This window comes from Mytilus californianus, unplaced genomic scaffold, assembly GCF_021869535.1.
Source record: "Mytilus californianus isolate M0D057914Y unplaced genomic scaffold, xbMytCali1.0.p SCAF_13, whole genome shotgun sequence".
Lineage (NCBI taxonomy): Eukaryota > Metazoa > Mollusca > Bivalvia > Mytilida > Mytilidae > Mytilus > Mytilus californianus.
This window is the reverse complement of record NW_026262615.1, coordinates 42,122,594-42,145,445: the sequence shown is the minus strand read 5'-3', so window position 1 is coordinate 42,145,445 and position 22,852 is coordinate 42,122,594. Positions and strand designations below refer to the sequence as shown.

At 32.9% G+C, this 22,852-nt stretch overlaps 1 protein-coding gene across 1 annotated transcript; it reads left to right on the top strand.

Moving 5' to 3' along the window:
* Nucleotides 1-146: 146 nt before the first annotated feature.
* Nucleotides 147-16,912, top strand: LOC127723702 (chromatin accessibility complex protein 1-like). The gene is made up of 3 exons (XM_052230452.1): nt 147-301; nt 4,469-4,589; nt 16,543-16,912. Exons 1-3 carry the CDS (start codon nt 182-184, stop codon nt 16,611-16,613), a joined length of 312 nt encoding a protein of 103 aa, XP_052086412.1. The 5' UTR covers nt 147-181; the 3' UTR covers nt 16,614-16,912.
* Nucleotides 16,913-22,852: the final 5,940 nt, after the last annotated feature.

The window sequence follows — 22,852 nt, the reverse complement described above, 5'->3', positions numbered from 1 at the left end:
TATGAATAAAAACAATTAATGGGTTTATTTGTTTTATTATATGCCGAGTTCAATAAAATGTTCTTTCTTCTCGATTTATACATCAGTCACCACTGTAACTCGCCCCAATATAAAGTCTTACTTTTAATCATTTCCATATCGGAAACTTTCGGGAATCACCATAAGGAGGGAAAATTGAAAAATGTCAGAGTCAAAGGATAAAAACTCATTGCCTTTATCTCGTGTGAGAACGATAATGAAGAGCTCCCCAGATGTTGCAGCAATCAGTCAGGAAGCCCTTTATTTAACAGGCAAAGCAACTGTAAGAGAGATATATTTTTATTTCTTTAAAACCAGTTGAAATAAATACCTTGAACGGTAGTTAGCGGTATCGGGTACGTTCGCCCTGATTACATGTTCGCCCTGGGGTCGATGTTTTAACCACCGAACACCACCGCACACCGCCGAACACAACTGAACACCAAAAGAGACCACTATCCCTAAAAAAAAACAGTAATGTTACACAATAAAACAATAAAATCGGTTAAGGTTCATCATAACAAATGGACAAATCACGAAATATGGCCGTATTTTCACCTCAAAAACTACTCTGTGTACAGACTTACCTGTGCAGTTTGGAAAGTTTTAAGGCCTGGCATCCACTAGATATATAAAAGTTAATTTCATTTTGCATATCAGAAAGATAAAATCGTTTTTTGATTATGATGGGCATTTTTTTTCGTTCCTGCAGAAGGTGTAAAAATTAACTAAGTTGGGATACAACTTTGAGATGCTCCCTCTCAGGTAACAACTGGTTTGTATTGTATTGATTGTCCTTGATTGGCATGGACAATAGATATCTACACATCTATAGGTGAGTAAAGGTAGAAACTGAGTGGACAGTATCAAATGCAATTTAGGTGTTTGTTTATTTTTACACCTTCTGCAGGAAGGGAAAAAAATGCCTATCAAAATCCAAAAACGATTTTATCTTTCTGATATGAAAAATAAATTTAACTTTTATATATCTAGTGGATGCCAGGCCTTAAAACTATCCAAACTGCACAGGTAAGTCTGTACACAGAGTAGTTTTTGAGGTGAAAATACGGCCATATTTGTCCATTTGTTATCATGGTTATGATGAACCTTAAATTACTTAAAATTTAATCCTATTCTCATGTTTTCACATTTTATGTGCATTATTCAATATTTAATTTGACATTATGTTAGTGATGTTAAAGTTGAGAATCAAAATTAATAAAATAAAATGCAGGGGTTCAAATTAGCGGTGGTCCGAGGTCCATGACCTTCCACTGTTGCAATCGGACTTTCGTTTTGGTTACACACACACCGAAGGACCTTCGATTTTAAAGGAAATAAAAATGATCTTTGCTGACCTTTTTAACCATCTGTATCGTCATTTTTAAGCCATATTATTATTGAAATTGAGATAAAATAAACTATTAACACGGAGATATGTCTCGCCTATTTGTTATTTTGATAATGCAAATGTTGAAATTAAAAAATAGCAATTAATACTTTAACATGTAAGTTATGCAAATATTCAAAGTCAATGAACCATGACTGAAGGTACAGGGCTAAACAATCTCCATGGAAATGAGATGTGCCAATGCTAATACAACTGCAAACCAAATACCATTGACTTTTCATAAGTTGTTCCCTTTAAACAAACCTAAACACAAACATTAACATGATTAACTTGTAAACTATGAAAAAGTTTCAAAGTCAATGAACCATAATTAGGGGGTGGGGTTATATAATCTCCATGGAAATGAATCTTGCAAATGCCAATACATTTGCATACCGAATATCATTGATTTAACATTAGTGGTTCATCTTGAACTGACCTAATCACAAACCATGGCCAATACATGTAAACTAAGCAAAAGTTTCAAAGTCAATAGACCATGACTGAGGGGTAAGGACCAAATATTCTCCATGGAAATGAGATGTGCTAATGCTTATACAACTGCATACCAATTATCATTGACAGAGTTGGAAATTATAGCCCGCCCGAGACAGCCTATTTTACAATCGGGCGGTCAAAAATTTAATTTCAACAGTCCGGTGGACGGTCTATTTTTTGCAGGTGGTTGGGATTACCTTTTTCTATTTTTGGAATGAGTTCTCAGTATTACCCCATTCATAACAGCACGTAAGACTCATGACTGCCAATTAACCTTTTACTACCATGTGTTTCCACGCGATTTCTGCAGGGAAATTGGTGATACCTGTTGTTTGTAAGATCCGCACTCATTGGCTAGTTGGTATCGAATCGTCCAATCGCGATCACGTTTATTAAATAAAAAATATATATTAGAGGAAATCGAAAGTACAAATTTGTTTTGGTAAACTCATGTCTTTACGACAGTACTTGGGCTTTCGTCGCCGAAAAAGTGAATTGCTGTTGACTCAACAGAAAAAATAAATTGTACAATCAGTCTAAGAGGAAGCGGACAATTGCTCCTGGTTGGAAAACGGAGTTCGAGTGGTTGAGTTTCAAATATTGTGAAAATGAGGAGCAATAAAATTATAAATGAAACCAAAATTTTATTTTTATTTGCTTAAAAGTAATTTTGTGGAACAGAGGTACAAACAAAGGCATGCTGAATTACACTGAAGACAAACTAACACTCCCAGTGCCCACCCCAAATTCTAAAAATGAAATCACACCTTGCTTCTGAACAAATGGTCATTAGGCTTAGCAGTGTCTGCTTAAATGTGCACTTGTAAGTCTTGTTGAGTGTGTATTTACAAAAGCAGTCATAAGTCATTTTCATCATAAAAAATCCTCAAGTTTATCTAATAACACTTCTAGTCATTAAAACATCTCAAAACACAAAATCATAATTTAGAATCTTGAAGGAAAATGGGTTGGATTTTTATTGCATTAATTTTCAGGGCTGGTAAATTTTGATCAGGACAGGTAATTTTTTTATGCAGCCAGCCCTGTGGTCTGGTAGACATTTCCAGTGAGTTTCCTACCCTGTCATTAACCTACCACTAACAGTTACCCTTAAACTGACCTAATCACAAACTAATACATGAAAACTAAGCAAAAGTTTCAAAGTCAATAGACCATGAATGAGGGGGTAGGGCCAAATAATCTCCATGGAAATGAGATATGCCAATGCTTATACACCTGCATACCAAATATCATTGACCTACCACTAGTGGTTCCCCATAAACTGACCTAATCACAAACTAATACATGTAAACTAAGCAAAGTTTCAAAGTCAATAGACCTTGACTGAGGGGGCGGGGCCAAATAATCTCCATGGTAATGAGATGTGCCAATGTTAATACAACTGCATACCAAATATCATCGACCTACTACTAGTGGTTCACCATGAACTAGACCTAATCACAAACTAATACATTGTTGACGCCTCCGCCGATGCTGGAAACAGCATACATATGTCTCGCTTTTTGACTCCGTCAAGGCGAGACAAAAATGCTTCATCCCTGACCTTGCCGACGAGTGATAAAAGTTATTTTTAACTTTGTATTTCTTTGAAACACAAGGTTATAAATAGTTGCGAGAAGTCACATGACAAATCATATAATCATTTAGACATTTTCTAACAAAATGAGTCCGTTTCACTTTGGTGTCACGTCTTCCAAGAGAAAGCCTGAAGATTATGAATGGGCTTCAACCACAGGCACTTGTTTCTAGCCAAATAACTAATTTATGTATGTTTATTTTCAGGTGACTGATGTATTTATAAAGTATTATTATTTTTGACAAATTTTCATAAATTCCCATTTGTTCCCCCAGCCAGTAAATAAGATACCTGATTACCTCTTATCCAAAAAGTAACATAAATAGAATTTGTCTTGTTCATTTTGTAGTCTTGGACTCTACCCAAGGAACAGAAAAAGTTAAAATCAAAAAGTTAAAGCATAATTTATCATGTTTATAATAATATATAATAATTACATTCCCAAATTTAACCATTTTCAATTTGAATTGATATATTTAGGTATAAAAATTGTTTTATTTAAATTTTTTGTCAGATTTATCAAATGAAATTATATTTGCTATGTATCAATCCTTAGCCAGTCATGTTATATAGCAGTCAATGCAAAAACTAAAATTTCTTTTGAAAAATGTCAAAGGGAGATAATTTCAAATTTGTAAAACTCAATCAAGCTTATTCAAGCTTCATGTACATGATGTAATGTATTTAAGCTCAACTGTAGTTATAAATAAAAATACTTGACTATGTTCATGATGTTAGCTCAATTTGGGCTTTACAAAATTATTCCCCTAAGTGGCCCTTTGACCTTTTTCAAAAGAAATTTTGATTTCTGCATTAACCATGTTAACTCTTAGAAGTTCAGCCTTTTCCAAAAAACTTGTGTGGTTACATTCTTAATTTTATACATGTTATAGTTTGTCATTTTGTATTTAAGTAATATTTCTAAGATAACCTGTAAATCTTCATTAAATGTATTGATTTTTCAGGAATTATTTATACAGAACTTAGCTATGATCTCATTAGAAACAAATGAAAGTAAAAACAGTGTAGACTATAAAGACCTGGCTGAAGTGGTCAATTCAGAAGATGTACTCCAGTTTTTACAAGGTTTGTATACCAAATACAGAATTGAGGGTCTGGACAGTGGACCTTCATTTTTGTATTCTTTAATTTTTTAGGCTGTTTTTCTCTATTCTTTATACTTTTTGCCCATTATCCTCTATTTTTGATTCAGCCATGCTGGATCTATGCGATCACTCTGTTTTTGGAGATTGGTGCAGAATACTAAGTTGGAGACACGTCATGAAACTAATTACATGTTTTTATGACTTGCAGAAACTTTCTTTACCATTTTAATCATCAACTGCCAACTTTTGACATGTTATTTGCCCTTAAATTAAGAAAAGATTGGTCAAACAACCCTTTTATTTTAGATATACATTGTACACTTGCATATAGTCCCTTTGTTAATCAAAATTTGTAATGATTTACCGGTACTATTTATGAATTATTTTGAAAAAGTATTTTTTACATCAATTGAATCACTTGATAACAATTTTGAAAGTATTATATTATTATCTTATGCTTGTGTAAGTTTTTGTTCTATGAAATTTAGGTCAACATGTGTGTTAATATATCTAAGTTGATTCCCACACTTTTTTGAAATGGTATTACTCCAATTCTTTCCATAGGCAAGTAAGAGTCAGTATGATTATAAACTGTCATGATTTTCAAATAATTACACTCAAAGGTGTAAGTATTAATTGGAAACAATCCCAGTCTTAATTCACCACATTTAATATCTCATGAACTGTTACATAATTAAATAGGCACAATTTATTACACACCAATGAATACACACATTCTTGACCTCAATAGTAAACCTACAAATGTATTATTTATTTTGATCTACGCTACATTAAAATATTCTGTTAATTTTGCTAGCTAGCTGAATGATTAATCAGACGTGTTTTTTTTCAAAGAAAAGACAAAAAATGTAAAAATATGTATAAAAAATGCAAGCAAATTTTATTTCAGTTGTAAAATGAGTGTCGATCATTATCATCTGACATAAGTCAATAATCAAGATCTAATTAATTAGTTACAATTATCAGAAATTTGGTTGAAACAATAACCAAATTGCATGAATGAATGATTTTATTCTCATAAACTAGTACATAGCTACAGAGAAAATAAGAGTCCATATATAATACATATTTTGTTTCGCATGTGTGAAAATAAATAACAATATAATAATATTACAGTTCCTCTAACCAGGAGGACAGACTTTCACTGATATGTATCGTATAAATCTACACAATTTTTCTAGTTCAACAGCATTTTCAGATGAGAATATATGATTAAATTTAATAATGTTAGCATTTTTGTTACAATAATGTGGTAAATATTTTTCTCTTTCTATGTTGAAAAAATTGCATGACATTATGTAATGAAATTCATCGCCAATATCTGTAGAGCTGCAGAGGTGACAAGACCTTTCCGATCTCGGAATAGTTTGCCACCTTCCCGTCTCCACTGGCAAACGATGATTTCCGCATCTAAATTTACACAAAGTATATAAAAAATTAAAAGGCAAAATCGATAAATACTTTTCAAATTTAAATTCGGTCTTGTAAATTCTATAACATAAACTTTTCGAGGATTGATGTAAATCTGCAAACCAGTCTTGTCGAAATTGGTCTTTTAGCTTTTGCTCAATACTTAATTTTATCCATTTTTTGTTAAAATAATCTTGGCAATGCCATACATTTGACATGCCACATTCATCAAATATTTTCTTAATAAATAACATCCATTTATTTCCAATACCATAATTGTTACAATTAATGTATAATAGTTTATAAAGTATACAGGATAATTTATCTTCATTTGTATTATCAAGAAGGCGACACCAAAAGTTGATCATTCGTAGTTTAGCATATAAAGAAATAGGGTATCTCCCAAGTTCTCCATAAATCATAAAACTTGGAGTCGAGTTTTTAAGTTTTAAAATGTGCTTACAGAATTTCAAATGCACTCGCTCAAGTATATCAAAATTTTCGAATCCCCAAATTTCAGCCCCGTATAGAAGAATGGGTACAACAGCTTTATCAAACATATTTAGTTGACATTCAATCGATAAGTGGTTTAATCTGCTCTTCTTGATAACACTGTACATAGCTTTAGTTGCTTGGTCTCGTAAATATTTCCTAGTTTCGAAAAAAGATGCATTTCTAGAGAAAATAACACCAAGGTATTTATAATGTTTAACTATCTCTATTTCTTCTTTTTCAATATAAAACTTCAAATTATTTGATATTCTTCCTCTTGTAAAAACCATAACTTTGGTTTTGCTAACATTGATTCTTAATTTCCAATTATTACAATACTGTGAAAAATTATTTAAAAGTAACTGTAAATCTGAACTTGATTCAGCAAGTAAAATAGTATCATCGGCATATAATAATACAAACAGTTTAAGGTATATATTTAGTTCATTTTCTATATCCAATGTTAAAGATTGTACACCACTAATGTTAACATTTTCTAAATACTGCTGCAAATCGTTCAAATTTAGAGAGAATAACAAAGGAGAAAGATTTTCCCCTTGTCGAACACCAATTTCACTAGCAAACATGTCAGATAAATTATTATTATGTACAATACGTGATTTAACATCATCATACATATTTTTAACAACTCTAAGAAACTTTCCTTTTACGTTATTCAAAAGGAGTTTATATAATAAAGAATTACGGTGTACAAAATCAAAGGCCTTTTCAAAATCTACAAAAGCACAAAAAAGCTTTTTCTTTTTAACAATGAGAAGTTCAAAAAGTGCATATAAAGAAAAAATATGATCCGTAGTAGAGTAACCATGTCGGAAGCCAGCTTGATTTTCATTTAATATATTCAATTCATCAACGAATAAACCCAACCTGTCATTAAGAATAGATGTAAATATTTTCCCTAAGCACGACAATAAAGTTATCGGTCTATAATTTTTTGGATCTAATTTGCACCCCTTGTTCTTAAATATTGGTATCACATTACCAATAAGCCAGGCTTCCGGCAATATACCCGTATCAAAAATAAGATTAAACAATTTTATGTATATATCAATCATACTGTCTAGAGATGAAGCAATGTATTCATTAATGATTTGATCTGCCCCAGGCGATTTATTATTCTTCGCCTTTTTAACAGCTTTTAAAATTTCTTCTCGTGTAATAACACAATTAAGTGTGTCATCGTCATAAGATGAACTCACATCATTTTCAATTATGTATTCATCTTCAAACTTGTTCTTATTCAAATCTTTAAAAAAATCAAATAATGTTCCAATAGATATATTGCTTTTTTCTCTTTGATGTCCCTTATTAAACAATTTCCAAAATTCTTTTGGATTTTTATTTTTCATTTTTTTCATATTGTCACTCATATCTGCATTAAATTTCTTAATATTTTCATCCATCACTTTCTTATAATATATCTCACTCTGTCGCAATCTTTCTTTAAAAACATTTGACCCATAGTGTTTATAAAGTCTTTGTGATTTTCTTAATTCTTTCTTTGCTTTGTTACAGTCTTTATCATACCATTGTTTGTTGTTTTGTTTCTTAGAATTACGCAACATAGTTTTAGTATACATATTTGTACCAAAAGTAAGTTTTGCAGAATCAATCAAGATATCAGAAACTTCATGTACCAAATTATTCATGTCATTTTTTGAGATATTTTCTTTATCATTATAAGTATTCAGCTTGCTTATAACATAATCAACTTTATCTGTATCAATATTATTTCTGTATTCATTTATTTTTTCACTATTCCATTTTCCAATCATATTTTGCTGTACAAAATTATTTTCAATTACATTATTTTTAATCAAGGATTTACAATCTATCTGCAATGATAAAGGTGAGTGCACATCAGAAAAAAGTTTAGAAAACTCACCAATTTCAAAATTGCTTACAAATTGTAGAAAATGTGAGGTACATATAATATAATCAATAACACTATTGTTTCTACTTGTAGGTTTTGCATTAACATCTTGACCTACTCTTCCATTTAGTATAAACACTTTGTTAGATTTACAAAAGTCTAATAATTTTCTACCAAAGCCGTTAACTACATCATCTGGAGTATTTCTTACTCTAGGTATATTCAAATTATCTAGTATATGTACATCAGTATAATCAAATTGATCAGTAAAATGTTGGACAATAAACTCATCGGCAGAACTTTCAACATAAAAATCGGGCAAATTAGCTGTGCGACTATTAAAGTCACCAAGTAGTACAATATATTTACTGTTTTTGGAAAATCTTTGGAATTCGACATCAATCTCGTTAAAAGCTTCTTCTGATGTGTAATTTGTATTAACAGGGGGTATGTAAACAATGCCAAAAACAACATTTTCATCAAGATCAAAAACTTTTTTGTCAACAGAAAACCAATACACAAATTTGCATTCGGTATCAAAAGGCTTAATACATTTATCCAAACACTTCCGGTAGCCTAGAGCAATACCGCCAGACCTATGGCTTGTAATTTTATGTCTATTTTTAAAACTAAAAATAAATTCGTCACAGTTTATAACATCACAATCATCTAATTTAGTTTCTGTAAAACAGACAATATCATAAGTGTTCAACAGTGATTTAAATTCAGGATATAGTAATCGATTTTTTATACCACAAACATTTAAGGATAATAGTTTAAAACAATTGCTAGAGGGTTTATCTATATCTACAGAAAAACTATTACAATTTGAATGAAAGTCACAAGTGTCAAATAACTCGTCTGATTTAACGGTTTCGTGTTCTATTCCTCCACGGTTATCCTAATGCGGTGTATTGCGCCTTTGTCGTCGTCCGGGGTCGTTGTCTTTTTGTGTGAACTTTTTTGGTCGTGCACCTTGCTCGTTGTACTGTCGTCGAGGTACATCATCATCTCTCTTCTCGTCATCCTTCTTGGATGGGCAACATTCAACTCCTTCGATGAATAGGCGGTCTCGTTTGAAAAAAGCCTTTTTCCGTTGTCTACGGGCTTCTTGAAAGTGTGGCCAAAGTTCTTTGCGTTTATCGTTAACTTCTTTAGGAAATTGTTCACTGATACCGAAGTGAGTTCCCCTCAATTCACTTGCAGCTTTTCTCACAAATTCCCTTTCTTTAAAATTTCGGAATCTGCAAACTATTGGCTTTGTCATGAATTTCACTGATCCATCGGGGAATCGTTCGACATATTCTTTACCAAAACGGTGGGCACGGTCGTATTCAGCTATTCGACATAATTTCAATTGTTCAGTCATAAATTTCTCTAGAACTTTTTCAGTCGACTCTGACTCTTCAAATTTATCTTGCATCGGTATTCCGGTAAAAATTAAATTTTCTCGCATTGATCTCGTCTGTAAGTCAATGTGTCTTGTATACAATTCATCGAGATCTTTTTGTAAGCGAAATATAGCTTCGTTCGCAGAATCAGTATCTTCTCGAATTACCGCACATGCACCTTTGACATCTGACACATCCTTTTTCGCATCTTCAAATTTTTCGTTTATGAAATTCATACCCTGCTCAACATCATCAACTCTTTTGGACACTTTTTCTACAGTTTTTACTAAATTTTGGACGGTTCTGTCAAATGTAGAAATCTTTTTTGAAAGTTCATCAAGTGTTGACAATTTGTCACATATCATATTAACTTTTTGGGTAAGATCGTCTAGTTTACAATTTGTGTCTAAATAAGGATTCACCATTGGCTGCATAACAGAGTTTATATTCTGTGGAGTACTGGTGTAAAAACCAACGGCCGGGGAACTTGGAGATTGTTGAGTAAAATTTGGATTCTGGACTGGCTGCGTCAATGAGTAAGGTTGAAATTGCTGTCTATTTTGTGTAACTGGGGTATCGTAGACGGGAACATTAAATGTTGCCATATTTACATTATTGGTCGAGTATTCATTTGTTTTGTTTTTGTTTACATTTCTCTTAGTTTTGTTTACGTTTGACGAGGACTTTTGAGTATTAATCACTGTCTTTTTGTTTGGATTCTCACCACTCACATTTTGTGTACTTGATTTTTTCCTTTTTCTAACCTTCTTTTCTCCTTTTTTTGAATTCATAAAGAATAACTAATGTTCCTTTTGTAAAATGTCATATTTTATCACTATAAGTCCATTTGAAAACACTTCATATTCCTTTAGTAAATTATTTTTTGAAGGAGAGAAAAAAAACACGACATTCTTTTTTCACACATGCGCACATCTTACACACATGCATAACTCTTACCTGAGCATTTTCTGCAATAAAAATTATTTGTTTGTTCTACATTTATATCCCATTATATTGCTATTTAACAGTAATTGGAAATATCTCAGCATTAGGTATTTGTACATTTAAATTTGAATACAGGAAATGTATTTTTTCTTAATGAAGAATGAACACCAATTTAGATAAAAATTAGTTATTTTTTTTTTTCATTTTTGTTGTTGAGAAAGTGCATTTCCAAGGCCTCTTTCTGGAAATTATTAAGCCAGTTATTATTAATGGCATATAAAAAAAATATATTACTTGTTTGACGATTTCCCTTTCTATTCATGTCAGTACCATTAAATTGCAAATATTTATAAAAAAAATCTGACAGAGTCTAAAATTGAAATATCAATATATATATCATTATTTGCATCAATATTGCGAAAATCCCTACCTGTAGGCATTAACATAGAAATTTAACAGCAAGATTGGAAGTGAAAAGAGAAAAAAATATTGAAAAAAGTATGGTCAAAAGAATATCAGACTAGCTATGAATATGGCTGGATCACAACATCGACGATGCTTTGATTTTATATTTTAGCTCATCATTATTCTCTATTCTTTTTATTTTTGGTCCATTTTTCTTTATTGTTTTTGCCCATTATTCTCTATTCTGTAAACCCCCATCCACACCCTTGTACAGTCAAGGGTGTAACTTGAATAAGTTATTAGAGAAAAATAACATACATGTGTTATTACAGATACTTTCATGAGTTGTCTACTCTTTTTTTGTTGATCTGTAGTAACATATGTTTGTTATCAGTTAAATGTATCATAAAAATTTTCATTTTCAGTGGACACTTGTGGGAATTCTTGAAACTTACGCAGTAACTTAATACAAAGCCTTGAAAACTAATTTTCCCATTCAATTAATACATTTTTGATCAACCATGGTAAATCAATGAGACAAGGCTTTTAAGTCATGTAAGTGATAAATTTAGCTGTAATAACAAGGCTTAGTTATTACAGGCATGTAACTTATTATATGAGACACTTGGGAATGACTTGGAAGTTTGCAGAACCTCATTACATGCTCTGATCATTATTTATTACAATAAATTAAAATACATTGTGATATGTGTCTGAGAAAAGGCTTTGAAGAGATGTAGAAAAGCTGTAATAACACCCTTTAGTTATTACAGGCATATATTTTCTGTAACGTGTAATAACATGGGTGTACTATGCATGATTGGCAAACTATGGACTGTTATATCTTTCTAAAGTTTAGTATACATAAAGACAATTATAATATCAAAAGAACTTGTATACAATTTAACAAAATAAAGGATGTATATTGCCCCTTTGAAACATGTAACATACATATGTTATCACAGATTTTTGATTTTTTAGCCCACAATAACAAATGTACATGTATGTTATTTTTCTCTAATAACTTATTTAAGTTACACCCTTGACTGTTGTAATGCTTCCAATCTGATTAAAACACAGATCCTGTGTCAACACTTGGCTTACAATGATCTGACAACAGTCCATTCTCAATCTTATTAAAATTAGCTCTCTGCACTTGCTCCTCGTTTTCTTTCAGTCGTTTATATGTCGCATGACACACAAACAACTGAACAGAAATGAGGAGCAAGTGTGGAGAACTAGATTCAATTACTCTCTGTTCTGGTAAGTATTACATCAGAAAATGAAATTTTTGCCTCCAATTTGTCAGAGCTCCTAAGCTTACAACAAAAATAAAGGATACTGAAATTTCTTAAAAGCAGAAAGTAGAAGAGATTGTTATCAGATCTTTGTATAGGAAGCATGGACACAGGTTCTGTATTTCATGAATTTCAGTCAGATTGTAGCCCTTCAATATCAATGAATATGAATAAGAATAAAGAGATGGTATATATCATGTACATGAAGCAATGTCCTTATTTCTTTTAGTTTTTGTAAATTTGTATAAGAAAACAAGGTAATAAGTACATTAACTAAGTACAATGTGTCCAAATACTCGTTAATTTCCATAGTTCTAAAAAATTTCAATATCAAAATAAACATATATTCAACACCATAACTTATCCAGGGTTCTCACTATGGTGATTCCATGAGTCCTGGACTCATGAAAATCTGTCCTGACTACAACTGGTGAGTCCTAAGATGCATCAAGATTGTAAAATGTTGCATCCACTGAGCAGATATATATCATTTTTATATCAAAACCTTAAAAATAATCTAAATTTGATGTCATTTCCTTGCTCTTTATTGTCATGGAATCTGGCATAATGATTTATATAGCAACAAAGTTTCATCTTCTCACTGTTGGACTGGTCACAGCCAAAATTCATGAGTTCCTGGACTCGCCTTCAAAACTACTTAGTGAGAACCCTGCTTATCATTTAAGTCTTCTGGACAAAACAATGGGGCAATTTCTGATTTAGCGAGGTTACAATTTATTTTTCAATTTAATTTAGTCCTAAACATTTTGAGTACAATTATTGTACTCGTACTAAGAAATCAACCAAAAAGACTATATTTGGTGTTTTTTAGCACAAATTTTGTACTCAGAGTACCGAGTAAAGTTTTATGACTAAAAGGTTAGGACTCATGTACTTTTCTTAGTTATTACCCTGTTGTAAACATTTTGATTGCAACTTGGGAGCGTTCCTATGAACAGATATATCATGTTAAGGAGGGGTATTTGCGAAAAATACCAGTCAAGAGAATGTTAAATTTTGCGAGCCGTAAGGCGAGGGAAATTCATTCTCAAGACTGGTATTTTTCGCAAATACCCCTCAAGAACATGCTATATCTGTTTAATTACACCGAATGTTAACGTTCAAAACGCATTGATGATCGTGACATAAAAAGCATTGATGATCGTGACATTACAAGCGTCCAGTCGGATAGAGTATTTTTTGGCAAATACCACGGCAGAGAGGGTAAAAAAGGCATATCCTTTTTGCATATACCCCAGCGCTGTTTAAAAATGAACGATATTCATTTGATAAAAGTAAATTGGTGAAAAATACACTGGCTATCAACCAATCAAAACCCAGGATTCTTACATACGGTGTAATTAATACGGATGTTCTTGAAGTGTGCTGGAGGTGCAGCATATTCCTAAAAGATTATTGCAAAGAAATGCAAAGACAATAGTTACATAGTTCTTTACTCAAATATAGCAAAACTTAGATTAAAAAAGATATGTTGGTATACATCAGTAAGACAGCAATGCAACAACAAGAAAATAATTTAAGGTCAAAATATAAAGTCGTCCACAATACAAAAAAAAAGTGTCTAAAAAGTACGCAAACATGCTTTTTATACGACCGCAAAAAAATTTTGTAGTCGTATATTGGTATGACGTTGGCGTCGTCGTCGTCGTGCACTCTAACTTCAGTTTAAGTGAATGGATCTCTATGAAATTTTACCATAAGGTTCAATACCACAAAAGGAAGGTGGGGATTGATTTTGGGGGTTATGGTACCAACAGTTAAGGAATTAGGGGCCAAAAAGGGGCCCAAAATAAGCATTTTTGTAACTTCCAGACATAACTTGTGTGTTAGTGTATGGATCTCTCTGACATTGTACCACAAGGTTCCATATCACAAAGGGAATGCTGGGATTGATTTTGGGGGTAATTGCCTCCAAATTTTAGGAATTAGGGGCCAAAAAGGGGAAAAAACAAGCATTTTTCTAGTTTCATGACAATAACTTGTGTGTAAGTGTATGGATCTCTCTGACATTGTACCATAAGGTTCCATATCACAAAGGGAATGCTGGGATTGATTTTGGGGGTAATTGCCTCCAAATTTTAGGAATTAGGGGCCAAAAAGGGTAAAAAAACAAGCATTTTTCTAGTTTCATGACAATAACTTGTGTGTAAGTGTATGGATCTTTATGAAATTGTACTACAAGGTTCCATATCAAAAAGGGAAAGCTGGAATTGATTTTGGGGGTAATTGCCCACAACGTTTAGGAATAAGGGGCCAAAAATAAGCATTTTTCTAGTTTCCAGACAATAACTTGTGTTCAAGTGTATGGATCTCTCTGAAATTGTACTGCAAGGTACCAAACCACAAAGGGAAGGCTGGGATTGATTTTGGGGGTAATTCCCTAGAAATTTGAGGAATAAGGGCCATAAAAGGGCAAAAAAGCAAGCATTTTTCTAGTTTCAGGTCAATAACTTGTGTGTAAGTGTATGGATCTTTATGAAATTGTACTGCAAGGTTCCATATCACAAAGGGAAAGCTGGGTTTGAGTTTGGGGGTAATTGCCCTAAATGTTTAGAATTTGGGGCCAAAAATTTACAAGCATTTTTTTTGTTTCCAGACAATAACTTGTGTTCAAGTGTATGGATCTCTCTGAAATTGTACAGTTCATACATGTGAACCTCCCGACGGGAGTACAATAATCCCGTTTTCAGGGGTCTCCTCCCGACTTCTCGTTGAAGACAAAAAAAACCCGTGTATGAAATATTTCATGAATGAAAAATTTCAGCCCAACATATCTGGTGTAACTGACATTACTGAAGTTATATTTTACCTGTAAATCAATTAACATGCATAATTATATGGCCCCACTAGTCACCTTGGGTGTCAAACATACTGGTAATAAACGATTTTTACCTCAGGCTAACTGCCGTTGTGTAATAAAACTTTGTTTATTTAAAATGAATGTTGGGTTACTTCCCTTGATTTATCCTGTTTTAAGTTACTTTCCTTTAAATAATGTAAATTTTTAAAAGAATATAAATGAAATAAAAATTGAACAAATAATCATAAAAGGATGGTAATTAAATGATTTTAAATGTTTTTGGACAAATAAAAAAATAATAATTTGAAAATTATTTGAGGGTTCTATACTTCCTTTCAAGGCTTAAATTGAAATTTATATAACAACTATGACCCATGATTACAGTTTGAATGTGTTACTTATCATGCATTAAAAATCTACTTGCATAAAGATAAAAATAAAAGATCTACTTGCAGATAGATAAGCAAATGTTCTGATTGCAATGAATAATGATAAAAAAGATATGACCTAAAAAATTAAAAGAACATACTGAAAAAGAAGAATGTTAGATTGAACAAGTTGAAAGTTTAAAAAGATAGAGAAAATTTATAAGTACAAAGGTACTATAAACATAATACATTCGGATGGAAAGTTGAAGAAAACACACTTTAACAGACAATTTCTACAGCACACGGTTACATTTACGACAGAATTTATGTCGATTAAAAACATCCTGATCTGAGTCCTAATCTCCAAAACTCCTGATCTTAGTTTCACAGTCCATCACATGTATGTGTACTGCAAGGTACCATACCACAAAGGGAAGGCTGGGATTGAGTTTGGGGGTGATGAATCATAAGGGGGTTCAAAAAATTTTTTGGGGGGGGATTTTTTTTTCCTTTTTTTCTTTAAAATTTTCCATTTTAAATTGGTCATTTCTGATTTATATATAAAAGCAAATAATAATGATATGCTTTGAATAGATAAATTAAAAAATTTTAAGTTCTTAGACCACATTTATTCTGTGTCAGAAACCTATGCTGTGTCAAATATTTAATTACAATCCAAATTCAGTGCTGTATCAAGCTTGAATGTTGTGTCCATACTTGCCCCAACTGTTCAGGGTTCGACCTCTGTGGTCGTATCAAGCTGCGCCCCAGCGGAGCATTTTATTAAATATAGTTGCAAACGAGAAAAAGGTCTATAAATCCAGGTATTAAATAATTGAAGTTAAAATGTGTTACAAAATGCCTTGTATTCATTATTTATTTTTTCAGATATTATTCCAAGAAAGATTAAATATTCTGAATATCTTGCCATAAAACAGAAGGAAGAAGACGAAAGTTGACAGAGTTATCTTTCTTGAACTTGAAAAAAATAGACAAAATAATCTAGACTGACTTGATAGTTAGTCATTTCTGAATAGAAATTCCCATGTACTTAATGAAGTATGATAACACTTGACAATACTTGTACAATGTACATGTAGTAGTAAATCTGATGTAATTTCTATCAGCATCATAAAATTAACTCTTTTTATAAAACTGATACAATCCAGCTTGTACGGTTTAATTACTATCTTCACAGATTTAAAATGTTAAGAGAGGAATCTTATAATAAAATAATGAATAAAAAGGTCAAAATTGACATTGTTTTAGTTTTAATATGAATAAAGTGTTTTTGTCCTCTGATAAGAGGGGGCATTATTTTTTCCTGTTTGTCTGTCCGTTTGTCCTGTATCTAGTTCAAGTCTTGGTTTAAGTTACTTTACTATTAAGTTGTGGTCACATCAACTTGAAACTCAGTATGTAGGTTCATAATAATATGACATTTTGTACGACCACAAAAAATTTTGCAATCGTATATTGTTATCTCGTCAGCGTTGTCCGAAGACATTTGGTTTCCGGACAATAACTTTAGTAAATGTAAATAGAAATCTATGAAATTTAAACACAAGGTTTATAACCACATAAGGAAGGTTGGGATTGATTTTGGGGATTATAGTCCTAACAGTTCAAGAATTAGGGGCCAAAAAAGGGCCCAAATAAGCATTTTTCTAGTTTCCAGACAATAACTTGTGAAACGGTGTATGGATCTCTCTGAAATTATACCACAAGTTTCCATACCACAAAGGGATGGTTAGGATTGGCTTTGGGGGGTTATGGCTCAAACCGTTTAGGAATTAGGGGCAAAAAAGGGGGAAAAACAAGGGTTTCCTGGTTAATGGACAATTAAAAAAAAGTACAATGTTATGTTTAGATTACCTCCCTTACACTGCTTTTAAATTATGTATAAAGAAATGTTGTATTGTCTTGAGATGATTAGCTGTCAATTTATTTTTAGAAGTTAATATTTAAAAATGCTGATTAAGAAATATTAATTTTAGCCATGATTATGTATGTCCTTTTCTATTTTAAGACTTTTATGATATATTTAAATGGGTATTTATGGTTGCAAACTCCATTGGAAATTTGAATTGAGATTATGACCATATCTTTTTTTTGAAAAATAGGGGATGTAAAAAAGAAATTGTGAGGGGGGCAGGGGGGACAATTTTTTCTCAACATTTAGATTTCAGAATTTAAAAAAGAAAACTTTCTTCAATATTTTTTTTTTTTTCGGGGGGGGGGGGGGGGGGTCAATTTGCAACAGCATAGTGTATTGCACAAAAGCAAAAAATTGAATATAAATTAAAATCATATAACCAATTCTAAGTTCTTTGACTACAGTTATTCTGTCTCAGAAACCTATTATGTGTCAAATATTTAATTACAATCCAAATTCAGACCTGTATCAAGCGTGAATATTGTGTCCATTTTTGCCCCAACTGTTCAGGGTTGGATCTCTGCGGTCGTATCCAGCTGTGCTCGGCGAAGCAATTTATTAAGGTAGTTTCAGGGTTCTCAGCTGAGTCCATGAGTCCTAGACTCATCATTTTCAAAAATGGTGAGATCAAAGATGCATCAAGTTGTAAAGTATTGCATCAACTGAGCACACGTGTCATTGTTCTATAGCAAAGATTTAAAAAATAATCTAAATTTGATGTCATGGAGACTGAAATGATGAATTATTTAGCAATAAAACTTCTTCTCATTGTTGGACTCCCCATGACCAAAAATTATGCATACCTGCCAACTTTTCAAATTCTCCATGGTGGATTTTAAGCGAAGAGGAGCTAATATTGTCATAAGTGTTTTTAATCAACTTGTATATTGTTTGGATGAGTATGTATGTGCTAAAATACCTTTCAACTCATTTGAATGCCTGTTTTTAGGGGTTCAGTTTATATAATAAAGATTTTCAAATTCAGGTCAACATCTCTCATGGGGGATATCCCCCATTCTCCTTTAGTTTGCTGTGTAGTTGGTCACATCAACTTGAAATATAGTACACAAAACAGTCATGTTCATTATGATGTGCATGTATCTAATATATATGCATACGGTACTTGTTGTGATTGATGATAAATTTGACATTTACCACTTTAAGGAGCAATTGTTCTTTGCTATAATAAAAGTTGAAAAGAATTACCATAAATATAGTGTTTGTCTGTCTGTCAGCATCCCATCATTCATCTTTTTTTCACCACTATACTAATAAATCGTTTAAGGAATGATTGTAATGTTTTTTCTGTCTATGAAGAAATAACATCAAAAATGTGGTGCACACTGAATAACCCGCATAGCGGGTTATTTTAAAGTGTGCACCACATTTTTTATGTTATTTTGAATAGACAGAAAAAATATTACAGTTATTTCTTATAATTTAATTCCTTTTTAAACCGTAGTAAACCAAGAAAAAACGTTGATGACGTCACGGTCACATGACAAAATTATGTCTATGAGCTGATAAACAAAACAACGTCAGCCAATCAGTAGATGCGTTACATCCAAAATTAAATTATTTGTACATGAATAGAAATATGGACATGCAGTATGATTGCCAATGAGACAAGTATCTACAACAAAGGGACAAGGACATAAACAACTAAGGGAGCTACTGGACCAAATTTAACCAAACTTGTCCACAATCATCATTGGGGTATCTTGTTTAAACTAGACAAAGTGACGCCCCCGCACTCCACTCTGTAGTGCAAAACCAAGATGGCTGACATGACTAAAAATAGAACATGGGAGTAAACTGCAAGTTTGGTCTATTATTTTGAAAACCGTTATAAATGGAGAGAATCTAACTGGGTAAAAATGTTGAGCTCTATCAATTGTTCTTTGACGTCGAAACTGTCTGGCGACAAATTTAACAATTTTTTTTTCATTTTTATACATGTTATACTATTGGTATCACATCGGCGTCGGCGGCGTCAGCTTCAGCGTCGTCTGAAGACATTTGGTTTCCGGACAATAACTTTAGTTTAAGTGTATGGATCTCTATGAAATTTATCCAAAAGGAAGGTTGAGATTGTTTTTGGGGGTGATGGTCCCAACCGTTTAGGAATTAGGGGCCAAAACAAGCATTTTTCTAGTTTCAGGACAATAACTTGTGTATAAGTATTTTGATTGCTCTAAAATTGTACCACAAGGTTCAATACCACAAGTAGAAGGGTTGGGATTCATTTTGGGGATATTTTCTTTCCTCAAATGAAAATTCTCTTCAAATATCTTTTTTTAGAGGGAAGGGGGGGGGGGGGTTAAAAATAAAAAAAAAAAAGTTGAGGGGGTCAATTTTTTTTCCTCAAGATTTAAGAAATTGTCAATTTTCCAAAGAAAAAAAATAGGGTCACAATTTATTTTACTAATTCTTTGTATATAGTCTGAAAACAGATTTACTTAGTATTGCACAACAGCACAGTGTATTGCACAACTGCGTGAAATTTTCAATTGAAAATAAATACATACATTTGGATTCCGGACAATAACTTTAGTTTAAGTGTATAAGTCTCTATGAAATTTAATCAAAAGGTCCAATACCACAAAAGGAAGGTTGGGATTGTTTTTGGGGGTGATGGTCCAAACCGTTTAGGAATTAGGGGCCAAAACAAGCATTTATATTTAACGGGAATCTTAATACCAAAATTTATGATAAAAGAGATGATTTTTCATTTCCTATTGTTAATTATCCATTTTTAGATGGTGACGTTCCCTTGTCGCCATCTTATGGTGTTTATATATCTCAACTTGTTCGATTCGTTCGTGTATGTAACAACGTATTTGATTTCAACGAAAGAAATCTCTGTATTTCTGAAAAATAATTACAGCCGAGTTCTTGATATCACAAACTAGTCAAAACATTTGTTGTTGTTATTGTTGTTGTGCTGGTAAATTCCTCCGTTGACTTCGGAGCACCCTGTCGTAAACAGGTATAAGGTTACCAATTAAAAAGATTGGTGGTGGTGTTCGGAAAAAAAAAAAAAAAATTAAATATATCACTAAAAGTTCCTTTGTCTAAACTATTGTCTCACACGATATAAAGTTCACAGATTGTTATTATAATTTATTAAGGTTCACTGCCCTAAGATTGTGCAATTCATAAATTAAATTTCTGCTGATTTCTTCAATGTCTCTGATAATGTCAATTTGTATTTCTTGAGCAGTCCAGAATACAGTGCATGAGAAGCTCTTCGTCGTTAAATATTTCTTCTGCTGTGTCAGTGCTGATTTTCCTAGCCAAAAGCTGCTTTAGTAGAGCTAAATGCTTTGAACGTGGTGACTCTAGTACTGTGCATTTAAGGATGAAATGGCATCTGTCCTCAGTGTGTGTTTTACAAAGAAGGCAGGTTTCAGACACTGCATGTTGATTGAATCTTTTGCCATCAGCTTTGAGAGTATAGGTACCTGTGAGAAGGCGAGCTTTGATTGTGGCTTTTGAGATGTCCCTGATGTTGTTCTGAGTTGTTTTCCAGATATTGTGTGGATGTTTGGTAGCCAGTTCTTGTAGGTTCAGATATTTTAATGATTTTTTGTTCAATCTCATCTCTCCAGGACTCTTCCCAGTATTTGTTGATAGCTGAATCGATTTGCTTCTTCCATAGGGTTTTACTTGGTGGATTGTTCATAATTTCGAATGCTGTTGGAAGGCTATATTTCTGTAGGATGATCCTTTTATGTGTAAACCAGCTGTTACTTGTTTCATCCTTCATTGCTAACTGACGTCTGGCAATCTCATGTTCTATAAACTCTGGATGTGAAGCAATGTTGAAAAAGGTGGTCAAGGAGTTTCGCTCTATATGGACTGTAATTGGAGTTGTCCCTAGTAAAGCATACACTGCAACGTTAGCGCATCTGTCAGGGAGCCCTTGGATCTGTTTCAGTAGTTTCCGCTCGTAGATTTCCAAAGCGTTGAGTTCTTTCTGCTGTAATTTTACTACTTCAAGTCCATATGTTATTCTGGGCCTGCTAAATGTTGTAAATATTTTATTCGTTACTACAGGATTGATACCATTTTTCCCGTGTAAGCCAGCTCCTAGTAAGGCATACATTGTACGTCGTCCTTTCTCTATTCTGCTTTCGATATCATTTTTCTTGTTGGCATTTCTCACTATCCCAATATGAGTTGTTTCCTGGACTTCTGCTATTGTTTCGTTTCCAATTTTCCATTCCTGTGGCTCCCTTCCTCTTTTGGTGTTAAAGATCAATGCGTCGCTTTTGGAGGAGTTTATTGTGACTTTGTCTATTTTGGTTGAGTCGTTCACTATATTCAGTGCACACTGTAGATCTATAGGGTTGAAACCAATCAGAGCAATGTCATCAGCTACTGTACAATAAATGTTGTTCCAATTTTTGCCCCAGCATCATGTAGTTGTAAGGTTTGAAGAAGTTGATTGTTGTATCTTTTATACAGGGATGGTGAAAGTTTTTCTCCCTGTCTAATGCCTTGTCTGGACTGGAATATTTTGCTCAGGTTGCCTTTCCATTTGACCTTGGTATTAGCTTCTGTTTGTAGCAGCTTAATGAGTAACCATCTTGTATCCTTAATTCCAGAGTGGAATACTTTTCTGAGGAGTATTTGGTGGTCGAGTTTATCGAATGCCTTTTCTGCGTCAAGGGTTACCACTCCAGCAGAGATGTTTTGGTCACAGGCTTCATTAATACCTTCTGTTACTACCAGCCCAGCATTAACAGGCGAAGTCTCTTCTGTAAACCCCCGCTGTAATCTACTTTGTGTGGCTTTGAGTTCATCATTTGTGTCATCTTGGAGAACAGTTTCAAGTATCTTACTCAGTACTGGAGTAACTGCAATACCTCTGTAGTTACCAGGCAGTTTAGAGTCTTTGTCCTTCTTTAATACTGAAGTTAACAAGCCTGTCTGTAGATTTTCTGGGATATAGCAGTATGTGATGATGTTCAAGATGATAGATGTTATATATGTGATCGCGGTTTCACCCCCATACTTTAGATGTTCTGCAGTTAAGCCAAGGTGGTCTGGAGCTTTTCCGTTGGACAGTTTCTGTACGGCTTTTCTGATCACATTATCATTTACTTTTAGGATAAGTTGTTTGGATTGTTGGCCTTTGATAAGTTCCTCAATGAGTAGGCAATCAATATTTATCAAAAGTTGTACATCTTTGACATATTCATCGTTGTCCATGGGTGTTGCCAAAGTTTCAAAGTGTTTTTTTCAGGCCATTTAGAA